This window comes from Wasmannia auropunctata, unplaced genomic scaffold (assembly GCF_000956235.1).
Source record: "Wasmannia auropunctata unplaced genomic scaffold, wasmannia.A_1.0 LD336090.1, whole genome shotgun sequence".
Taxonomy (NCBI): Eukaryota; Metazoa; Arthropoda; class Insecta; order Hymenoptera; family Formicidae; genus Wasmannia; species Wasmannia auropunctata.
In genome coordinates, this window is record NW_012026800.1 from 1,315,216 (window position 1) to 1,333,490 (window position 18,275).

The following is an 18,275-nucleotide window of genomic DNA, read 5'->3' on the forward strand; positions in this document are numbered from 1 at the left end:
TTTTTCTATAAGTATGTAAGAAATACAAAGTAAGATATATAATAAATTAATATAAACAATTATGAGTTAATATACATTAAACATATATATATATATATATTTATTTAATTATTTATATACATATATATTATAGTAGATAATATTTGTTATACCTTATACACAAGACATTACTTGAAACAAATTGGAAATATTTGTGTAATGTATTTTAAACGCTTAATGCTTAATGCTTAAATTTGAAAAAATTTTATTACACGTATTTGGAAATGTTAATAACAGGCAGAGAAAGTAGCTAGAATGTCTTGCGTGCTCGAGTGGTATCGTCTTCTTGATAAAAAGGCGCGTGCGATTGTGCTAGTGGTGATCATATCAAACTTACCTACTAAGGTCACCGCTGGGAAAATCGTGGATTTATCACTGAAGACATACGGCGATGTAAGCACATTCGTTCGAAAGTATTCGCTCAGTTTTACAGGAATCAGCAACAATTACACACTACAATTAAAATGTGATATTTAATAATAATTATTATTATCATAATGGAATCCAATGCAACATTTCTCAATCAGTCTATCGCGCTAGTTCAATAAAACCACGACGAAGTAATAAGTATAGAAATAACTACAGAATATTATGCTCTTATTTTTCAGATTATAAAGACAGCTGTGACATACTTCAATATGCTTTTAAAATTAACAGGCTAAATATTTCTGATTTTTATTTTTTCTTCTCGTCGAATCTCGTCGAACGCATCATATGATAATATCGTTTATGATGTGACAAATGCAAAAGCTTAGTACAATGTATATATGTATAGAGAATAGCCCTTAAGAAATTTTTGTTTCTCTGTCTGGCAGAACTGTACATTTTATGTTTTCATAGAAAGCAATAATAAATTTAATTATCTAATTGCTTTAAGCATAAACTATTTTGAGAGATACATTTTCACAAGACGCATGAAAATTTCATGGGGGGGCCAAAATCAGGCCTTCTTGATTCTCGTCCTTTTTTTTCTCAGTACGGCAAAAATACGTTAAATTTTCAAAGAAAGCAGATTCGATTAGTAATTAAATTGTATAATTACTATTTCATCCTGGGTGTAAATTTAAATAAACCGTATCTCTACTTTATTACAAGATGAATAAAAGCACCGAGCAAAAATTAAGGGATAACCACATGCATAAATATAATTTCATATTTACCAATTGCATATATAATACACAAAACCAATGCTGCTTTATAGATTCGTTATCTTCTGTATGCGATTATAAAATGTGAGCAGATCGAAGTAGCGCATGATATAACTCAAATTATTATACATCAATTCTCAGTCAACGTTCGTTCTGCAAAACTACAGCCTGAGCTATACATTATATCGGTAATGTCACATCGTGACATAAGAAAGAACAAAAACGTTATATATAAAATATAATTCGATATTAATTTAAATATATTTTTATAAAATTGATATAATTTTTCTGTACCTAAAAAATCAAGTAGAATTTCAAATTTATATGACAGGAATAAGTTATACAATAGTCCATTTTGCTTCGAAACCTTTACTTTAAAAGCTATTTTATCCAGCATTAAAATCTCCAGAACGTTAGCACGGCATGCGTTTAAACATTATCCTGTAACTTTATTAAATTCACTGACGTTGTCATCACATCGGAAACATCATACTTGTTGTCAGACTTGTTGTATTGATTTCAAAGCAGATCGAATTATTACCGTACTATGTAAATAAAACTTGCTGGCGGTCAACGTCCAACGGGTGCAATTGTCAGTTTTAATACAGGAAGGAAAGTTCAATCATATCGACTGCTCTTGGTTGTTTGGAAAAAATGCACATGTTAACAAATGGAAGCTCGTTTCTGGGAAAGCAATCTGAACCCTCGGTGAGCAAGTTGACTTCGAAACTTTCCTGCTTTCGATCCCTCTCCTTCCACCATCCTTAATCTTTAATGCGCGCAAGCGCAAACCCTGCCACGAATTTACTTTATTGACAGTTTTTATTTGCAGCGATCAGTCGTCATCCAGTTTTCGTGAAGACTTCATGCCAGATCGCAAAAAGAATGTTGGGAAACAAGTATTACAAGGATGACATGATTTACATTACAAAACTCACGCGAAACGTTCTAATCTTACTCGGGGTCTGGCCGCCTTACGACAGGAGAAGAACCACCGGCGAAAAAGTTTGGAAGTACTTCCTTTTCACGATCTGCAACATTCTTCTCTACTGCGTCCTGATTTCCGGTGCCATGTACTGGTTGATTGAGAAGGGGGCACGCCTCAGAGTCCGAACGATGCCTCTGCTTGTCTTCGGCATCGTCACTTGTGGTAAATATGGCAATCTGATGTTACACGAGAAGGACATCAGACGCTGCTTGAAGCACATCGAGGAGGATTACAGGTTCGTTACCAGTGCGAAGGCGCGGGACACGATGATCGAGTTCGCGAAGATCGGCATACGTCTGGTCACACTTTGCGCGGTTTTCACGTACAGCAGCGTGGTCTCCTTTCGTTTGATCTTGCCGTTTGCCAAGGGAAAAATCGTCACCGCGGAGAACATCACGATCCGACCTCTGCCTTGCTCGGCTTACTTCTATATCTTCGACGTACAAATCAGCCCAGCTTACGAGCTGATCTTCGCAATACAAGTATTGTCCGGAATGGTCACTTTCTTGATAACGACAGGTTCATGCGGTCTCACGGCCATCTGCGTAATGCACGCCTGCGGCCAAATGACAATCCTAATGAATTTGATGAGAAATCTTGTTGAGGAGCAATGGCAAGAAAACTGGGAAGTGGACATGAAGCTGGCACGATTGGTTGAACATCAAATAAGAATAAGAAGGTAAGAGTTTGAGAGTTTTATTTCTTTATTAAGACCACGTGCATCAAGTGTGACTCGACGTTAATCGTAATTGATTGCTCGTTAATCGATTAAAATCATATACATGCAGAGTGGAGATAATTTTGTTTTCTCATTTCCTAAATTTATTGATTCGGTGTCGGCAGTTTTTTACAATTGGTAGAAAATACTGTACAACAAGTGTGTGTAATAGAATTGTTGGGGTGCACAGCGAATGTCTGCATTCTAGGATATCTTATTATAAAGGTTCGTAATTTTGTTCAAGAGTTTCAATGTATTAAAGCAAAAGGAAAAAAAATACTTCCTTTGCAATAATGTGGTATTTGTAGGAATGGGAGAATAGCAATTCACTAGCTATATTCTCCTACTTTTCTGTACTTATGTGTATGATGGTGGACATGTTTATGTTTTGTTATACTGGTGAGCAACTTACCGTTCAGGTATGTTGTTGCCTTTTTCTCGCGAAAATTATATAATGATATGATATATCAACAGCAATAATTATACGTGAAATATATATTAATATTAATAGTATTCATATTTATATATAATATAGACAATATGTAATAGATATTATATTCATTAACTTATATACAAGACAATATTTGAGAAAGAATTGGCAATATTTGTATAATGTTTTTTTAAACGATGCTTAAATATGCAAAAATTTTATTACACATACTTAAAAATGTTAATAACAGGCAGACGAAGTAGCTAAAACGTCTTGCGTGCTCGAGTGGTATCGTCTTCTGGATAAAAATGCGCGTGCGATTGTGTTAGTAATAATCATATCGAACTTACCCGCCAAGATCACCGCTGGGAAAATCGTGGATTTATCACTGAGGACGTACGGCGATGTAAGCACACACATTCGAAAGTATTCGCTCAGTTTTACAGTAATCAGCAACAATTACACACTACAATTATAATACGTTATTAATTAATTATTATTATCAGCATAATGGAATCAGATGCAACATTTCTCAATCAGCTTATCGCGATAGTTGAAAAAATCACGACGAATTAATAAGTATAGAAATAACTACAGAACATTATGCTCTTATTTTTCAGATTGTAAAGACAGCTTTCACATACTTTAATATGCTTTTAAAGATCGCAGGCTAAATATTTCTGATTTATATCTTTTTCTTTTCGTCGAAGCTATAACTATGAATACGGTAATATTGTTTATGATATAGATGTGTCAAATACAAAAGTATAATATAATATAGATAGAGAATATCGCGTAAGAACTTTTTGTTTCTCCATATGGCAGAGCTATATGTTTTTACTTTATGTTTTCGCTTTATGTTTTCGTAGAAAGCAGTTTGATAATAAATTAAATTATCTAATTACTCTACTTTATCTTTTTATAAATTTATATATACCATATTTCTTTCATTGAAGATGAATAAGAGGAGAAATATAAATATTAACAAATGACCGAAAATATAATTTATTAATCAGATATATACAAAACTAAGGGCGCTTTATATAGGATTAAAGCCCGTTGTTTTCTGTATGTAACTCGTAAGCAGATCGAAGTATCGCATGACATAACTGGAGCTATTACTCAGTCGTCAGTCAACATACGATCTTCGAAACTACAATCTAAACTAACAATCTAACTACACATCGTATCAGTAACATCATTGTGCGTGATGATCATGGAAAGAAAACAGAAATTTTACGTAGTAGATACGATACGTATGACATGATGTTTATTTAAATAAATCCTTATATGATTAATTGCTTAATTTTCCTTTTTCGTATATCAAGCAGCATTTTAATTATTATATAATAGAAATGATATGTTTCATAAATAATAGAAGTGAGCTGTATAAAAAAAATAACTTTGTTTTGCTTCAAAACTATTATTACACTTGGAACTCCACCGTACGCAGCATTAAAATCTCCGAAGCGATCGCAGTGGTACGCGATCAGCTAATATTTCACAGCACTGTAAAGATTACCATCTAAATGCACATTGCACATTTTAATCAAGAAAATGATTATGATGATAAAAGCAGCAAAAAATACTGTTTGAGATATAGTCGCGTGATAAGTGCAGTGACTTCTCCGGATACTCTGTCAAGTCAAAAGACATGTGTTTTGCTTACACTGTCATTATCAGTAAGTTTCCTTTGCAGGACGTTAACCCTTTCGTATAGCTGCCAGTAAGAAGAACTTTCTGTTCCTTATCATGGAGGAAAAAAAATCTGTAAATAGATCTGCACGCAACCCCTTTGAAAATCGTAAATAGATCTTCGTGTAACCCCTTGGAAAGTTTCTGTACATTATCCATACATTAACCATCCGCTTGACGTGGCTCGGGCAGTCCCCTTGACACGCAGGCGCACACATGAATCATGTTTCAATGCTGTGCCCAGCGAAGGATATGAGTTCGTGGTGGCGGACAGACTCGTCTCGTCTGCCTCTGTACTATCGCGCATTGCAAAACGTATATGATCCGCGCTACACGGTATCGTGCTATGAAGTTGGAGGAGTCCGCGTAAGAAATTGCGTATAGAGTCAATCCGCCACTCGAGATGTTCGCCAACAAGTATTACGAGCGCGACATAGAGAACGCTTTCGCGATGAATCGCTTCTTCTTTCGCATAATCGGCATGTGGCCGTTCGCGCGCGCGAATTCCCCTCTCCTGAAGTCGATGGAGACGGTCGCGCTGGTCCTCGCGTGCTTCGTGTCTCTGCTCTCCGAGCTGATTCCGACCATGCTCTACGTGTTCATGGTGCTGACGGACGCGCGTTTGAGGCTGCGGGTCGTGGGCAACGCGATCTTCACGGCGGTGGAGCTCGTCAAGTACGTCTACGTGCTGTTCTACAAGAGCCAAGTGCGAAGCTGCCTGATACTCGTCGACGAGGACTGGCGGAACGTCGTGAATCCGAGCGATCGCGTCTCGATGCTCGACAAAGTGAGAATCGGCAAACGTCTGCTTGCGATGTGCGCCTTATTCGTGTACCTGACCGGCATGAGTTTCCGCATAATCATGCCGCTGTCGACGGGGAAGGTCGTCACTCCTCAAAATGTCACGATCCGACCGCTGCCGTGCGTGTCCTATCTCGTTGTGCTCGACGTGCAGCGTAGCCCGGTCTACGAAATCGTGTTCTTCGTGCAATTCCTCTCGGGATTCGTCAAGTACACGATTACGGTGGCGACCTTCGGCTTCGTGACCCTTTGCGCGATGCACTATTGCGCGCAGGCGGACGCGCTCGTGACGCTGATAAACGATTTCGTGAACGAGAATCGACCGGAGAGGTTGAACAAGAGGTTGGCCACTGTCGTGGAGCATCAAATCAGAATAAGAAAGTGAGTCTCTCCTTACATACGACATGACTCCTCGCTGATTCCTTAAAATGTAATTCTAAAACTTTAAACTAATTCGTATATAGAGACTCTATGTCAGAGCCTAATACGCGATAGTACATTCTACGCAAAATGGGTAACGTGTCATCAATTATCAAAGATACATGGGATTAGCAACTATAGCGATTTTTGTTAGAAAACAATTTTCACGGTTTTCTCGCCGTTATTATACATTTTAGTTTCTTACAATTGGTGCAGAGTGTCACTCAGTATCCGAATTTAATAGAAGTCCTGGGATCGACCATAATGATATGCTTCGCGGGATATTACGCTATCGCGGTGCGCAGAAATATTTACGTGGCAATGAATTTTAATGGATAAAGAAATTATTAAGTTCAGATAAACGTGATAAAATGCGATTTTTTACGTTTTCATATCATGTTTTATAAAAAAATTAATAAGACTATTCAATTTACAGGAATGGGAAAATCATAATATTGTTCGTTTGTTGACATATTTCATTAGCCTAGCAATGTTCCTTTTCAACATATTTATCTATTGCTACATGGGCGAGCAAATCGTCGAGCAGGTATGTGTTATCAAATCGTTTTCCACCGTGGGAGACGGACAGTAATTGTAAAATATCTATTTAGCAAATAACGAAGCGCGAATGTAATTTTTTTCGTTCGCACTACTGACGTTTGTAATTAAAAATTAGGGAGAGAAAATAGCGTTGACAGCATGCACTTTGGAATGGCACCGTCTTCCGGACGCAAAAGCACGAGAATTGATTTTACTTATAAGCATTTCCGATACTCCATTAAAACTTAAAGCAGGAAATTTCATTGAACTTTGCCTCAGAACGTTTGGCAACGTAAGTGACACTGCGGCTGTTCTAAATTTACTTAACAATAAAGCTAATATCGTGAAAAATTCTGCGGGCGATTAATAAAGATATGCATTTATTTTTTAGATTGTTAAAATGGCCGTGACGTATTTAAATCTTCTTCGATCAATTGAATAAATTTTAAACGTTAATTATATAGATAGTAATAAAATAGTAAATATCTGTAAAATAGAAGTAACATAAAATAGTTAATTATATAGATAGTAGATAGTTAATTATATAGATAGTAATGAAATAGTAAATATCTGTAAAATAGAAGTAATATAAAATAGTAGTAACATAAAATGAGTGCTTTCCTTTTTCAAATATCTTCGTTCCAAATGAATACATTTACATATTTATATTTACAATGTTCGTAGTCATATTCACACCTCATTGTATGATTCTTGACTTATTGTTAGATTTATTTTTTATTCAATTTCCAAATGTGCATATAAAATGATAAAAATATTCAGATAAAATAAATTAGCGTTATTAATTTTATCATTATAATTAATAAGTAAAAAAAAAAGTTATTTCATTACTTACAATATTACTTGCAAGCGGTACTTCACGCTAACTTTTTGCTACGTAGAAAATAAAATTTGCCGAGAAACACGCTCGGTATGCAAGGTTTGTCTCAAACGTTAATCTCCTTTTTACAATTTCTCGTCTTTTAAAAAGTCAACCCCTTTCAAGTTCAAGTTCCAAACAGGAAGGCTGCAGCACACGCAGCGATCATTTCAAAGTTTCTTCTTGCCATTGCCGTGCCATCGCAATGTGAAATATACTCAAGGAGCGCACGTGTGCGTATAGCGGTTTTCGTGCATGCATGCGACAATCGATTTCAACCTTCAATTGTATTGATGTTTTGTCGTTCCCATCTCGCAATTTTGAATGTGTAGAAATGAAATCTTACATATAAGTAAAAGCGATTTCGTGTCACATTTATTACGATAGGCAGACCAAATAGCTTGGAGAATAAATATGTTAGAATGGTATCGTCTTTCAGCGAAGAGAACACGTGACGTGGTGCTGATAGTAATTGTATCATATATTCCGTTGAAGATTACGGCAGGGAAATTGATTATTCTTTCCTTAAAGACGTTCGGCGACGTAAGCGAAATATACATTTCTGTAGGAAACACTGAAACGTTTGAAACATGATTGATTCCGTATGGTGTACACATTATTCTCTATGTCGAGGAAAAGAAGAATTCTATAATAAGAAATACTTATTCATTATTTCAGGTGATCAAATCAACGGTTTTCAACTTCAATACACTTCGCACGGTTACCGATTAAGCAATGATGATGATTATCGAGAGAAAAATGCAACTTGTTAAGCATTCACGTATTATAGAAAGTGTAGTAAGTATAACTAGATAATAAAGTGAATCGCGCGCGGAGATGTGCTGCGTAGAATTATAAATTTCTCACAAATATTACAATATATTTATCTACGAAATATCTAATAATGTGTCTTCTGAAACAAAATAAGATACCTTGCAAAATACGTAATTTGATAGTTTAACTCGCCTTATATTAAAGCGACCTTGCTGCATCGTTGATCTTGTACACGCGCGTCTACAATAGTTAAGCGAACAGAGGAGCCCTCGTAGAATGTAATCAAAAACTGTTAGCTTCACGGTCAACATCATGCTTGTAAGTTAGAATACAGAAAGAAAGAAAGTTAAATACAATGACGTTCCTGATCGCCGCAAAAGTCAACGTACACGTAAGCGGATAAGAATACTTTTCATGGAAAGCAATCTCGCCCTCGGCGAGCGACTCCGTTTACAAACTTTCTTCTGCTTTTGTTCTCTCTTCTCACGCGACGCGACGTTTTGAATCTTTGAAATGCGCGAGCACATGCGCGAGCGTACGAGTCGACTTCGCGGTCAGCCTCTCGACCCTTCGACGACCGGCTGTGGCGATTCAGTTCGCGTTCAGGTTTCGCATCAGGTGCACGTGTCACGCGTGGCAGAGAACACTCGTCGAAGGGTCCAACCAAGCTGAAATGCCGCGAAATGAGCATCATCGGAACGACATTTTGTACGTCACGCGACCAACTCGCTACATTTTAAGCGTGATCGGCGCTTGGCCCTCCCTCAGTAGACGAAGCTCCGTATGCTCGAGGGCGCACAATGTCTTGCTGATCTGCATATCCTACGCTCTCCTCTCCTGCGACCTCATACCCGGTTTCCTCTACTGGCTGGTGGCGGAAACGGCGCGTCTTCGGCTGCAGACGATCCCCGTTCTCATCTACGACGTCATGTCCGCCAGTCAGTACAGCATCTTCATATTGCGCTACGATCGGCTCAGGCGGTGCTTGAGGCACGTCGAGGAGGACTGGGAGAACGTTCTCAGCGTGGACGCGCGGAACATCATGCTGAAATCCGCGAGGCTGGGCAAGCGCCTGGTCACGATCTGCGGACTGTTCATGTACACCGGAGCCGTCACCTTCCGAACGATTCTGCCGTTGTCCCAGGGAAAGATCGTCATCGACGAGAACACCACGCTACGACGCCTATCCTGTCCGGGTTACTACTTTTCCCTCGACGTGCAAATCAGCCCCATTTACGAGACGCTCTTTATAATCCAGTTACTAACGGGATTCGTTACAGTTTCGATCGTGACGAGTGCATGCGGCCTCACGGCGATTTTCGTGGTGCACGCATGCGGCCAATTGAAAATCCTGATCGGCCTGTTGAGAGGGCTCGTGGAGAAGCAGTGGCAAGAGGAGCGCGAAATGAATAAGAAGCTAGCCGAGGTAGTCGAGCATCAAGTAAGAGTGCGCAAGTAAGTCCGCAACTTGCGAGCGTTATTCATGCTCACAGTTTAGCCACTCATATTAATTAAATGACTGTTTATTAATAATAATAAACAATATGATAATATTAATTCTTACAGTATTTATTGATTAGATAGAAATTACTAATTTTCCATTCTCTCACATTATTGGCATTTACTCTTTTTTATCTGCTAGTTCAAGTGGTGTTAATTTATCATCAACGCATAATTGTATTTCAGTTTTTTACGATTGGTGCAGCATACATTGCACGAAATATATCTCCTGGAAATTTTGGTGAACACGATAACTATCTGCCTTTTAGTGTATTTTATGTTAGTGGTTCGTAAGTTGGCTAATTGATTTTAATAAATAAGTTAAATATTTCTTTGGCATATTAAAATAAACATAGAAAAGAACAAAAATTCGTTAATTATTCGTGATTTAGAATTTTTATTTAAACTCGAATTTGAAGTTCTCATAATATGTTTCGTTAATAAATATAGTCATTTCAGATTTTACAGATAATAATTCAATAATAATGTAATTACATAAAGCATTTATATTTATAGGACTGGCAAAGTAGGAATGTAACAGCTTTATGTATGTATATGGTAAGCATTGTAAATGTGACACTCCACATATTTCTATTTTGCTATACCGGTGAACAGCTTACCACCCAGGTAAGTGAAATAAATTTCACGGATATTAACGTTTTCGATTTTTATAACACAAATAATAACATTAAAGAAGTCAGCAATAACAATACAATATGTTCCATAATAAAAATAATTTATCTGTAAATTAATGGAACAAAAAGGAGCATAAAAGTTTCGCAAAATATGAGCGCAAAAATGTTTATACAATCCAATTAGATTTAATATACATATAATTTCAAACAAATCTTTTGACCAATTGAGTCATTTTCTGTTTTTAAATTATTTGCAATTAAAGTTGCACTCAATTTTACGCAAATCCTGTAAGAGTTACTGCTGCTTGCTGAAATAAGTTTAATAAATAGCTTTATGAATATAATCGTGAAAGAAGCGCAGGGAACCGTGTTGCAATGTCCTCTTGAAATAGCGAACGAAAATTTGATAAGAAAATTTTGTGGCTATTGCTACGTGATGATGAAATCCAACGACAGGCGGAAAAGGTAGCCACTACATCCTGCGAGCTCGAGTGGTATCGTCTTCCGAACAGAAAGGCGCGTAGCGTCGTATTGCTGATAATTATGTCCAACGCGCCGACCAAGATCTCTGGAAAGTTCGCCGATCTCTCGCTCAAAACGTTTGGCGATGTAAGTAAATTAACTACGAAATTAATTATTCGTTTCTACGAAAGACTGTCTAAATATATTGAAGCTTTTCATAGCTGTTCGTCTTATCGTTAATTGTAGCAAAGTTATAATCATATTAATATCAGTGTTTTATATCCATAAATAATCGATTGATGGATGATTTTTAGCTAGAATCTTTTTTTATAAACTGAATATCATGTCATTTATATATGTCAATGATTTTTAACTAGAATCTTTTTTATGAAATGAGTATCGTGTCATTTATATACATGTCAATTTTACTAAATTACTATGTTGATTATATGCAATCGCGGTAAATATGGTTTATTGAGAACAAATCAGAGTAGAAAATAATTGAACGTGTTTTAGGTCGTGAAAACAGCTGGAGCATATTTTAATATGCTCCGAAATGTAATCGAATAAATATTTAAATTGTAATAATTGAAATTATAACGTCAGCAATGGCTCGATATAACCATCGTATTGTATTGTGTAAATTAGTCATTTATATGAGTCAAATATAAATTCATATATTGCAGTGTAAATGTAATACAAAACGTTATTTAAATATATATATATTTGAATATGTTTCATTAAATAATTTATATCATTTAATGCATACATTAATTCTTTTATTTGTACTAAGAATATAAATAGCATATCTATTTACTTTTTTCATCAGATTATAAAAAAAATAGCAATTGATATTAGCTCGTATATACAAACCGGAACATTCAACATACGACAATCAAAACTATTGCTTCCTAATAGGCATGATGCTTCAATCGCAAGTCACGATATACGGAAGGCATGAAGACAAACATGCTTGTTTTCTCCTAGTTTTGCTACAAAGGCCAACGCGAATGGATAAGAATACTTTCCTTAGAAAATCGTCCCTCTCGGCAAGCAACTTTGCCGCTGTAGTCTCTGCCCTCCACGCAACAGAGTTTAAATTCTTAACGCGTGCAATCGCATAAAAGCTCTGGTTGTGAGTTTACTTCGCAGTCAACTGTTCTTCGATCAGTCGTGATTCATGACGCGAATTGAGACATTAAGTGACAAAGAATATACGTAGAATAATATATTTTTAATGATGAAAACAGTTGCAGATAATTTAATAGTTTAATAATTAAAGTAAAGTATAATCCAGTATTTTAATAAAATAATTAACTTTTAATTATCAAAATTTTAACACATGTACATGCGTCAGTAACACGATTGCTCCTCTCCGGTTTTCGCCCGGAAATTTCGGCTTTTCTGACGAATTTCCGGCGCACGAAAATAATCTCTGGGCGAGCGCTTTAAATTCTGATGACCTTTTTTGAGGAGGAAAACACGATGATTTTTCTTCGGTTCAATAAAAAAATCAGACAACAGAATTTTTTTTAGAGAACGTTTCTTGGCAAAAGGATTTTTAATAGCGTGGTCAAAATTGATGATGCCGACGGAACATTAATACAAGGTGGCAACCATTTAGTAAAAGTATTTTGGGAAACAATGATACATGTAGTATGTATGAAATATCGATTAATATAGATTAATTCTATAAAATGTATCGTACATACTTTATCATTTTATTATCCTGCGTAACGTAGAAATTATTTTTCTGACAAATACGATTGTGAAATACTAAGCCTCCGATAGGAAGAAACGGAGTTACACATGGTAACTTTCCTAGTTGTTACCGTTAGGGAAGGTTGACGGATAAAAATACATTACCTGGGAAGCAATCCCTCTCCGATCCTCGGTCGGAGATTTCACTTTTAAACTTCATCCATTTCGAGCTCTACTCAATAATTCCGAACGCACGTTATTATCTATTCGTGACGTACTGGACAATTGTTCGGAACGCAAGCGCATTTACGTACCGACCTGACCTGCGACTGGACGGTAGCTCGCGGCGATCAGTGATGAAGAGACACGCGTCTGGTTTACGCGCGTGGCATCACGTTTTGTACTTTACTACAAAGTACAGAAGTCATAACGTCACCAAGTCGGGCTTGTAAAAAGTAGACGATACAATCACGTTACAGAAATGTATCCGAATGAAAATTATGAGAAAGACATAAAGTACACCGTACGATTGAATCGCGTCATTTGCCGTCTGTTGGGCATTTGGCCGGAGACGGAGCCCTCGTTTCTCAAAAATCTCAGGAGGATCTCACTGGTATCGGGCTGCTACTTCCTCCTCGGTTGCGAGCTGATCCCGACGGTCCTGTACATCATATTCGTGGAGAAACGAACCCGCGTCAGGCTGAAGCTCATCTCGTCGGTGATGTTCACGATACTGGCGGTCCTCAAGTACAGCAGCCTGGTGCTCAGCGAGAACCACGTGAGAAACTGCCTGGCGCGCGTGAGGGACGACTGGCGAAATGTCGCGAGCGCGAGCTCTCGCGGCTCCATGATCAACAAGGCCAGGACCGCGAGACGTTTGCTCATCCTGTGCGGCATATTCATGTACACGTCCGGCTTGTACTTTCGCACGATCGTGCCGCTGAGCAAGGGAAAGTCCGTCAACAGTCAGAACGTCACGATCAGGTACCTGCCGTGCCCGAGTTACTTCGTTCTGTTCAACGGGCAGGTCAGTCCCGCGTACGAAATCATGTTCACTATACAGTTCTTCTCCGGATTCATCAAGTACACCATCACGGTGGCGATCTGCAGCCTCGCCGCTCTCTTCGTCATGCATATATGCGGGCAGCTGGAAATATTAATGGGGCTGATAGACAGCCTGATGAACGAAACGGAGGAAGAGAATTTGGGCAAAAAGCTGGCCTTGGCCGTGGATCAACAGATTAAGATGCGAAAGTAAGTCTTGCTCATATCTGTCTCATCCCACTTCTATATCTGTATCTATCTCGCAAAGGTCAAGAGCATCTGTGAAATCGATTGAATTTCGCTGAAGTTGAAGTTAATACGTCACGTTAACGCGCTGTGTCTTTTACGCTCTATTACTAAGCTCTTTTTTTTTTCAATACGGCAGGTAAAGATTTTCTAAAATTTGTGCGCGTCCCTTTATAGTTTCTTACGATTGGTGCAGAGCACTTTGGAATATTCGAGCTTGTTAGAAGTGATGGGATGTACGATAGTTGTATGTCTCCTGGGACACGATATCATCACGGTGCGCCTAAATAATTGTGCGGTGATAACAGCTCGCACAATTTAAAAGAATAAATGCTATTTTATTATGATTTTGAGATATGTGTTATTTCGCAGAAAATACAAGAAGAATTGAAAAATAAAATAAATATAATTATCGATCTTGTAGGAGTGGGAGGATCAAAATGTTATATCTATGTGCTCCTATCTCATTCTGCTCACGTCAATTGGGTTCAACATTTATATCTTTTGTTTTATCGGTGAACAACTTTCCATAGAGGTATCGTATCATAAATTGTAGATGAAATCCTTATAAAACGGCGTCTACAATGAGATTTAAGATTTGAGATTTAAAAAAATTGATCAATCACAATCGATTATTCTTCTCACATGAGATGAATAATCGACTGTAATTGGTCAATTTTCTTAAATCTTAAGTGTTAAGTCTTATTGTAGACACCGTTTAACACGTTTAACAAGTGGTGAGACGGAAAATATATCGAAGATTCTCCTTCTGATTTTTATTTTATACCTTAATGAAACCAGGGAGAGAAATTAGCATTAACAGTGTGTACGTTGGCTTGGTACCGTCTTCCGAATGCAAAAGCACGAGCACTGATATTAGTCATAGCCATGTCGATCGTCCCGACGAAACTTAGAGCTGGGAAGTTCTTCGATCTTTCCATCAGAACTTTCGGTGATGTAAGTAACCGGGGGTTCACTGAGCACAAAACAATTAACGAAAATATATATTACATTCTAGGTCGTTAAGACGGCTGTGACGTATCTTAATTTTATTCGGAAAGTGATGGAGTAATAATTCGACACCTCTCTCTTACACAAAAATATTTGGCTGCGTATTTTTTTTTTTGTAGATATGTAACGTCATTTAGTAGAAACATTAAAATAAAAGTAACATGAAAATAAAAGTATTCAACTAAAAAATATTATGTAACGTAAATTTTTTCTTTCTTAAATGCTTACTCTGGAAAAAAGCCGATATTTTGTGAAATATAAATCTCCTCGATTCAAATATATATTTCATAAAACGATTATATCTCATTATAAAACGATGTATTATTATGTATAGTTCGATCACTTTGATTTCCTGTTTGCGCCAAAGATATCTGAATTTGCATAAAAGCTATCTATCGCAAAATTTTTATTCGTTTATCTTAGCTTCTAAAGAAGAACAATTAAAGCGATGGTGAGACAGACAATATATCAGACATTTCTTCCGATTTAATATATGATGTCTATAATTGCTAATAAAATTAGAAAGGAAAATTAGCATTAGAATAAATTTTCATATTGTTACTCTTATAATCGTTTATATTCCTTCGATTTACCGTGTCTCTTGCTTCATCTTCCACAATAAAATATTTTATTGACCACGGTGGTGATCAGCGTACCGTCAAAAGATCAATAACATCTGCGGTTTTCCTTCGCTGTGCTCGCTATTTTTTTTCTCGCTATTGTCTCGTGCTCTCTCTCTAAAGTCGCTAGACTTCCCGTCGCGGTGCTCCCTTCCTTGAACACGAGCGCGTCCCCAGCAAACAACTTTCGCAACTTTCCCGCGATTTACAAAAGGGAAAAGAAGATTGCGGGTAACAATCGCTGCATCTGTCAATCCCTCACCTCTTCCGCCCTCCCGGTCGAAGACGCAAGCGCACCGCCCTTCGCATTTTCCGCCTCACGACGGTGCGTATACGAGTCAGTCCTTCGCCGGTGACGCCAAGATCAAGTGGATCTCCCTCCTGAGTCATGCACGTGAATGTCCTTCGCGACATCAGGCGCACCGTGCACGTCACACGCGGCGTCCTGAACCTGATCGGCGTGTGGCCGTCGTCCGGCGATTCGTCCGCTCTGAAAATCGTCCAGACCAAGATACTCAGGATTCTCTGCCAGGCCCTGCTCTACTTCATCTTCGTGCCGGGCGTGCTGAAGATATTCCTCAAGGAGTCGAACGCGCGTCGCCGCCTCAAGATGATCGGCCCCATGTGCAACTGCCTGATGGCGGTGCTGAAGCACGCGGTGTTGATCTACCGGAGCGACCGCATCAGGGACTGCATCGAGCACATCATGGAGGACTGGGGCAAGACGAGCCTGACGGAGGACCGCAGGATCATGACGGGCAACTCGAGGATCGGGCGTAGCCTCGCGATCCTCTGCGTGGCCTTCGTGTACGGCAGCGGGTTCTCGTATCGCACGATCGTGCCGCTGACGCGCGGGGTCGTCGTCACGCCGCAGAATGTGACGATCCGGCCGATGGGATTCGACGGTTACTACGTGTTCGTCGACCCGCAGAGGACGCCGGCCTACGAGATCATCTTCTCGATCCAGTTCCTCTCCGGATTCGTGCAGTACTCGGTGACCAGCGGAGCCTGCAGTCTGGCGGCCCTCCTGGTGCTGCACGCCTGCGGCCAACTGAAGATTCTCATCACCAGAATGGAGGATCTCACGCACTCCAAGTATTTCTCCGATCAGAACGCCAACAGGAAATTGGCGGCTGTCGTGAGGCAGCATATCAGAATTAAGAGGTAACGTTACTATATGCCAATGGTGTCGCGTGAGCGAGAAAATTTCGCGTATAACTGCTGCTATTGTAAACATAAAGAAAAAGAAGTCACTGAGAATAAGTTATTATTATTAATGTCTGCATCTAGCTTTTTAAGCAAGGTAGAAGAAATTTTACAGTATATATGTTTGGTGGAAGTAGTCGGGTGCACGTTCATCCTGTGCCTTCTTGGATATTACATAATAATGGTATGCGAAATAATTAATAAGCTTAATACAAATAGAAAGTATAAAATTTATTGAAATCTTTTGAATTAATAGAAGACATTTTCGATGCTCGTTTCACAGGAGTGGGAAAACAACGACGCGGTGTCTATGTTAACGTACACTATACTTCTTTTAACATTCATCTTTAACATCTTCATACTGTGCTTCATCGGTGAGCTTCTCACGGATCAGGTATTGATTGACAATTGTTACTCGATCGGAATGACAAGAATCTCACTGATCTATTGCGTTATCGTATTTATAGAGCACGAAGATGTACATTACCTTCTGTACTCTCGACTGGTATCGAATTCCGCACAGGACTGCTCGCGGTCTCGTTTTGATAATCGCGATGTCCAGCATTCCCGTTAAGATCACCGCGGGAAAATTCATGGACCTGTCTCTCAATAGTTTCGGTGCCGTAAGTGCGCTTCAAATATATATATATATATATTTCCATCCCGTTAATGCTACAGATAAAAAAGCAAAGTTGATCTTCTAATCACTCGAAACGACAAATGAAAACGCAATTACGTATTTTTTAGATCATGCGAACATCGGTGGCGTATCTGAATATATTGCGCACAACCAGCATTTAAAGCTGCAGTTCGGTTAGACGAAGGAAAATTAAATTTCACATGTAGAAAATCCAGGCTTGAAATCTCATGGATTTCAGCTGAATGTAAATAGCACCATTAGAACCATAAATCAACGCAAGCATAAAACATCTGAATTCTTTTATCATTATATTCCCATGTTGGAAGCGGAAATACATCTATATATATATATATACACACACAAATTTGTACTCATATTATTGTGTCGCGCTTGTAACTTATCAAACGAATCGTATCAGCGAGTTCTTTGACTGCGAGGGTAACGTACGTGCGTAAGTTGTAACATTTACTTACATGACATTTCTCTTGCGTGCGGCAATTGCAGTATTAACCACACACTTACCCCTTCTGGTTCGTGGAGTGTAAATTTTACAAAATCATATAGTATCACGCGTCGCGCGGCGATCTTTCTCCGTCACCCGTCAATGTTGCATTTATTCGACAATTTGACAAGCAAAATTCACCAACCCCTTTCGCGTAAAACCCCGTCATTATGCGCAGACGTTTTGTGCACGCAAGCGCGCTGCACACTCTGCTCTTACCGCAGAAAGAGAGACAGACCATCTATCAACACGTACATACATCTGTCCAGTTATGCTCG

General features: G+C 38.4%; 6 protein-coding genes across 6 annotated transcripts in view; all 6 read left to right on the forward strand.

The window, feature by feature from the left end:
* LOC105447845 (odorant receptor 4-like) overlaps nt 1-801 on the forward strand; it is a 2,363-nt gene extending 1,562 nt beyond the window's left edge. The window contains exons 4-5 of the mRNA XM_011686079.1: nt 277-432; nt 648-801. Coding sequence (XP_011684381.1) covers nt 277-432; nt 648-701 — 210 coding nt within the window. The 3' untranslated portion in view covers nt 702-801. The remainder of the gene's footprint in view (nt 1-276; nt 433-647) is intronic.
* A 1,271-nt stretch (nt 802-2,072) lies between these two features.
* LOC105448034 (odorant receptor 4-like) lies at nt 2,073-3,997 on the forward strand. Its single transcript, XM_011686395.1, has 5 exons — nt 2,073-2,854; nt 3,019-3,118; nt 3,202-3,312; nt 3,574-3,729; nt 3,944-3,997. Exons 1-5 carry the CDS (start codon nt 2,073-2,075, stop codon nt 3,995-3,997), a joined length of 1,203 nt encoding a protein of 400 aa, XP_011684697.1.
* Nucleotides 3,998-5,367: 1,370 nt separating this feature from the next.
* LOC105448035 (odorant receptor 4-like) lies at nt 5,368-7,246 on the forward strand. The gene is made up of 5 exons (XM_011686396.1): nt 5,368-6,200; nt 6,437-6,536; nt 6,676-6,786; nt 6,916-7,071; nt 7,171-7,246. The coding sequence occupies exons 1-5, from the start codon at nt 5,422-5,424 to the stop codon at nt 7,219-7,221; spliced, it is 1,197 nt and encodes a 398-aa protein (XP_011684698.1). The 5' UTR covers nt 5,368-5,421; the 3' UTR covers nt 7,222-7,246.
* Nucleotides 7,247-9,103: 1,857 nt separating this feature from the next.
* On the forward strand, nt 9,104-11,289 carry LOC105448036 (odorant receptor 4-like). Its single transcript, XM_011686397.1, has 3 exons — nt 9,104-9,871; nt 10,447-10,557; nt 11,022-11,289. Exons 1-3 carry the CDS (start codon nt 9,104-9,106, stop codon nt 11,265-11,267), a joined length of 1,125 nt encoding a protein of 374 aa, XP_011684699.1. The 3' UTR covers nt 11,268-11,289.
* A 1,920-nt stretch (nt 11,290-13,209) lies between these two features.
* Nucleotides 13,210-15,126, forward strand: LOC105448037. The gene is made up of 4 exons (XM_011686398.1): nt 13,210-13,982; nt 14,196-14,265; nt 14,820-14,975; nt 15,037-15,126. Exons 1-4 carry the CDS (start codon nt 13,210-13,212, stop codon nt 15,088-15,090), a joined length of 1,053 nt encoding a protein of 350 aa, XP_011684700.1. The 3' UTR covers nt 15,091-15,126.
* Nucleotides 15,127-16,037: 911 nt separating this feature from the next.
* LOC105447846 (odorant receptor 22c-like) lies at nt 16,038-17,656 on the forward strand. Its single transcript, XM_011686080.1, has 5 exons — nt 16,038-16,813; nt 16,940-17,039; nt 17,139-17,249; nt 17,323-17,478; nt 17,603-17,656. The coding sequence occupies exons 1-5, from the start codon at nt 16,038-16,040 to the stop codon at nt 17,654-17,656; spliced, it is 1,197 nt and encodes a 398-aa protein (XP_011684382.1).
* The last annotated feature ends 619 nt before the right edge of the window (nt 17,657-18,275 follow it).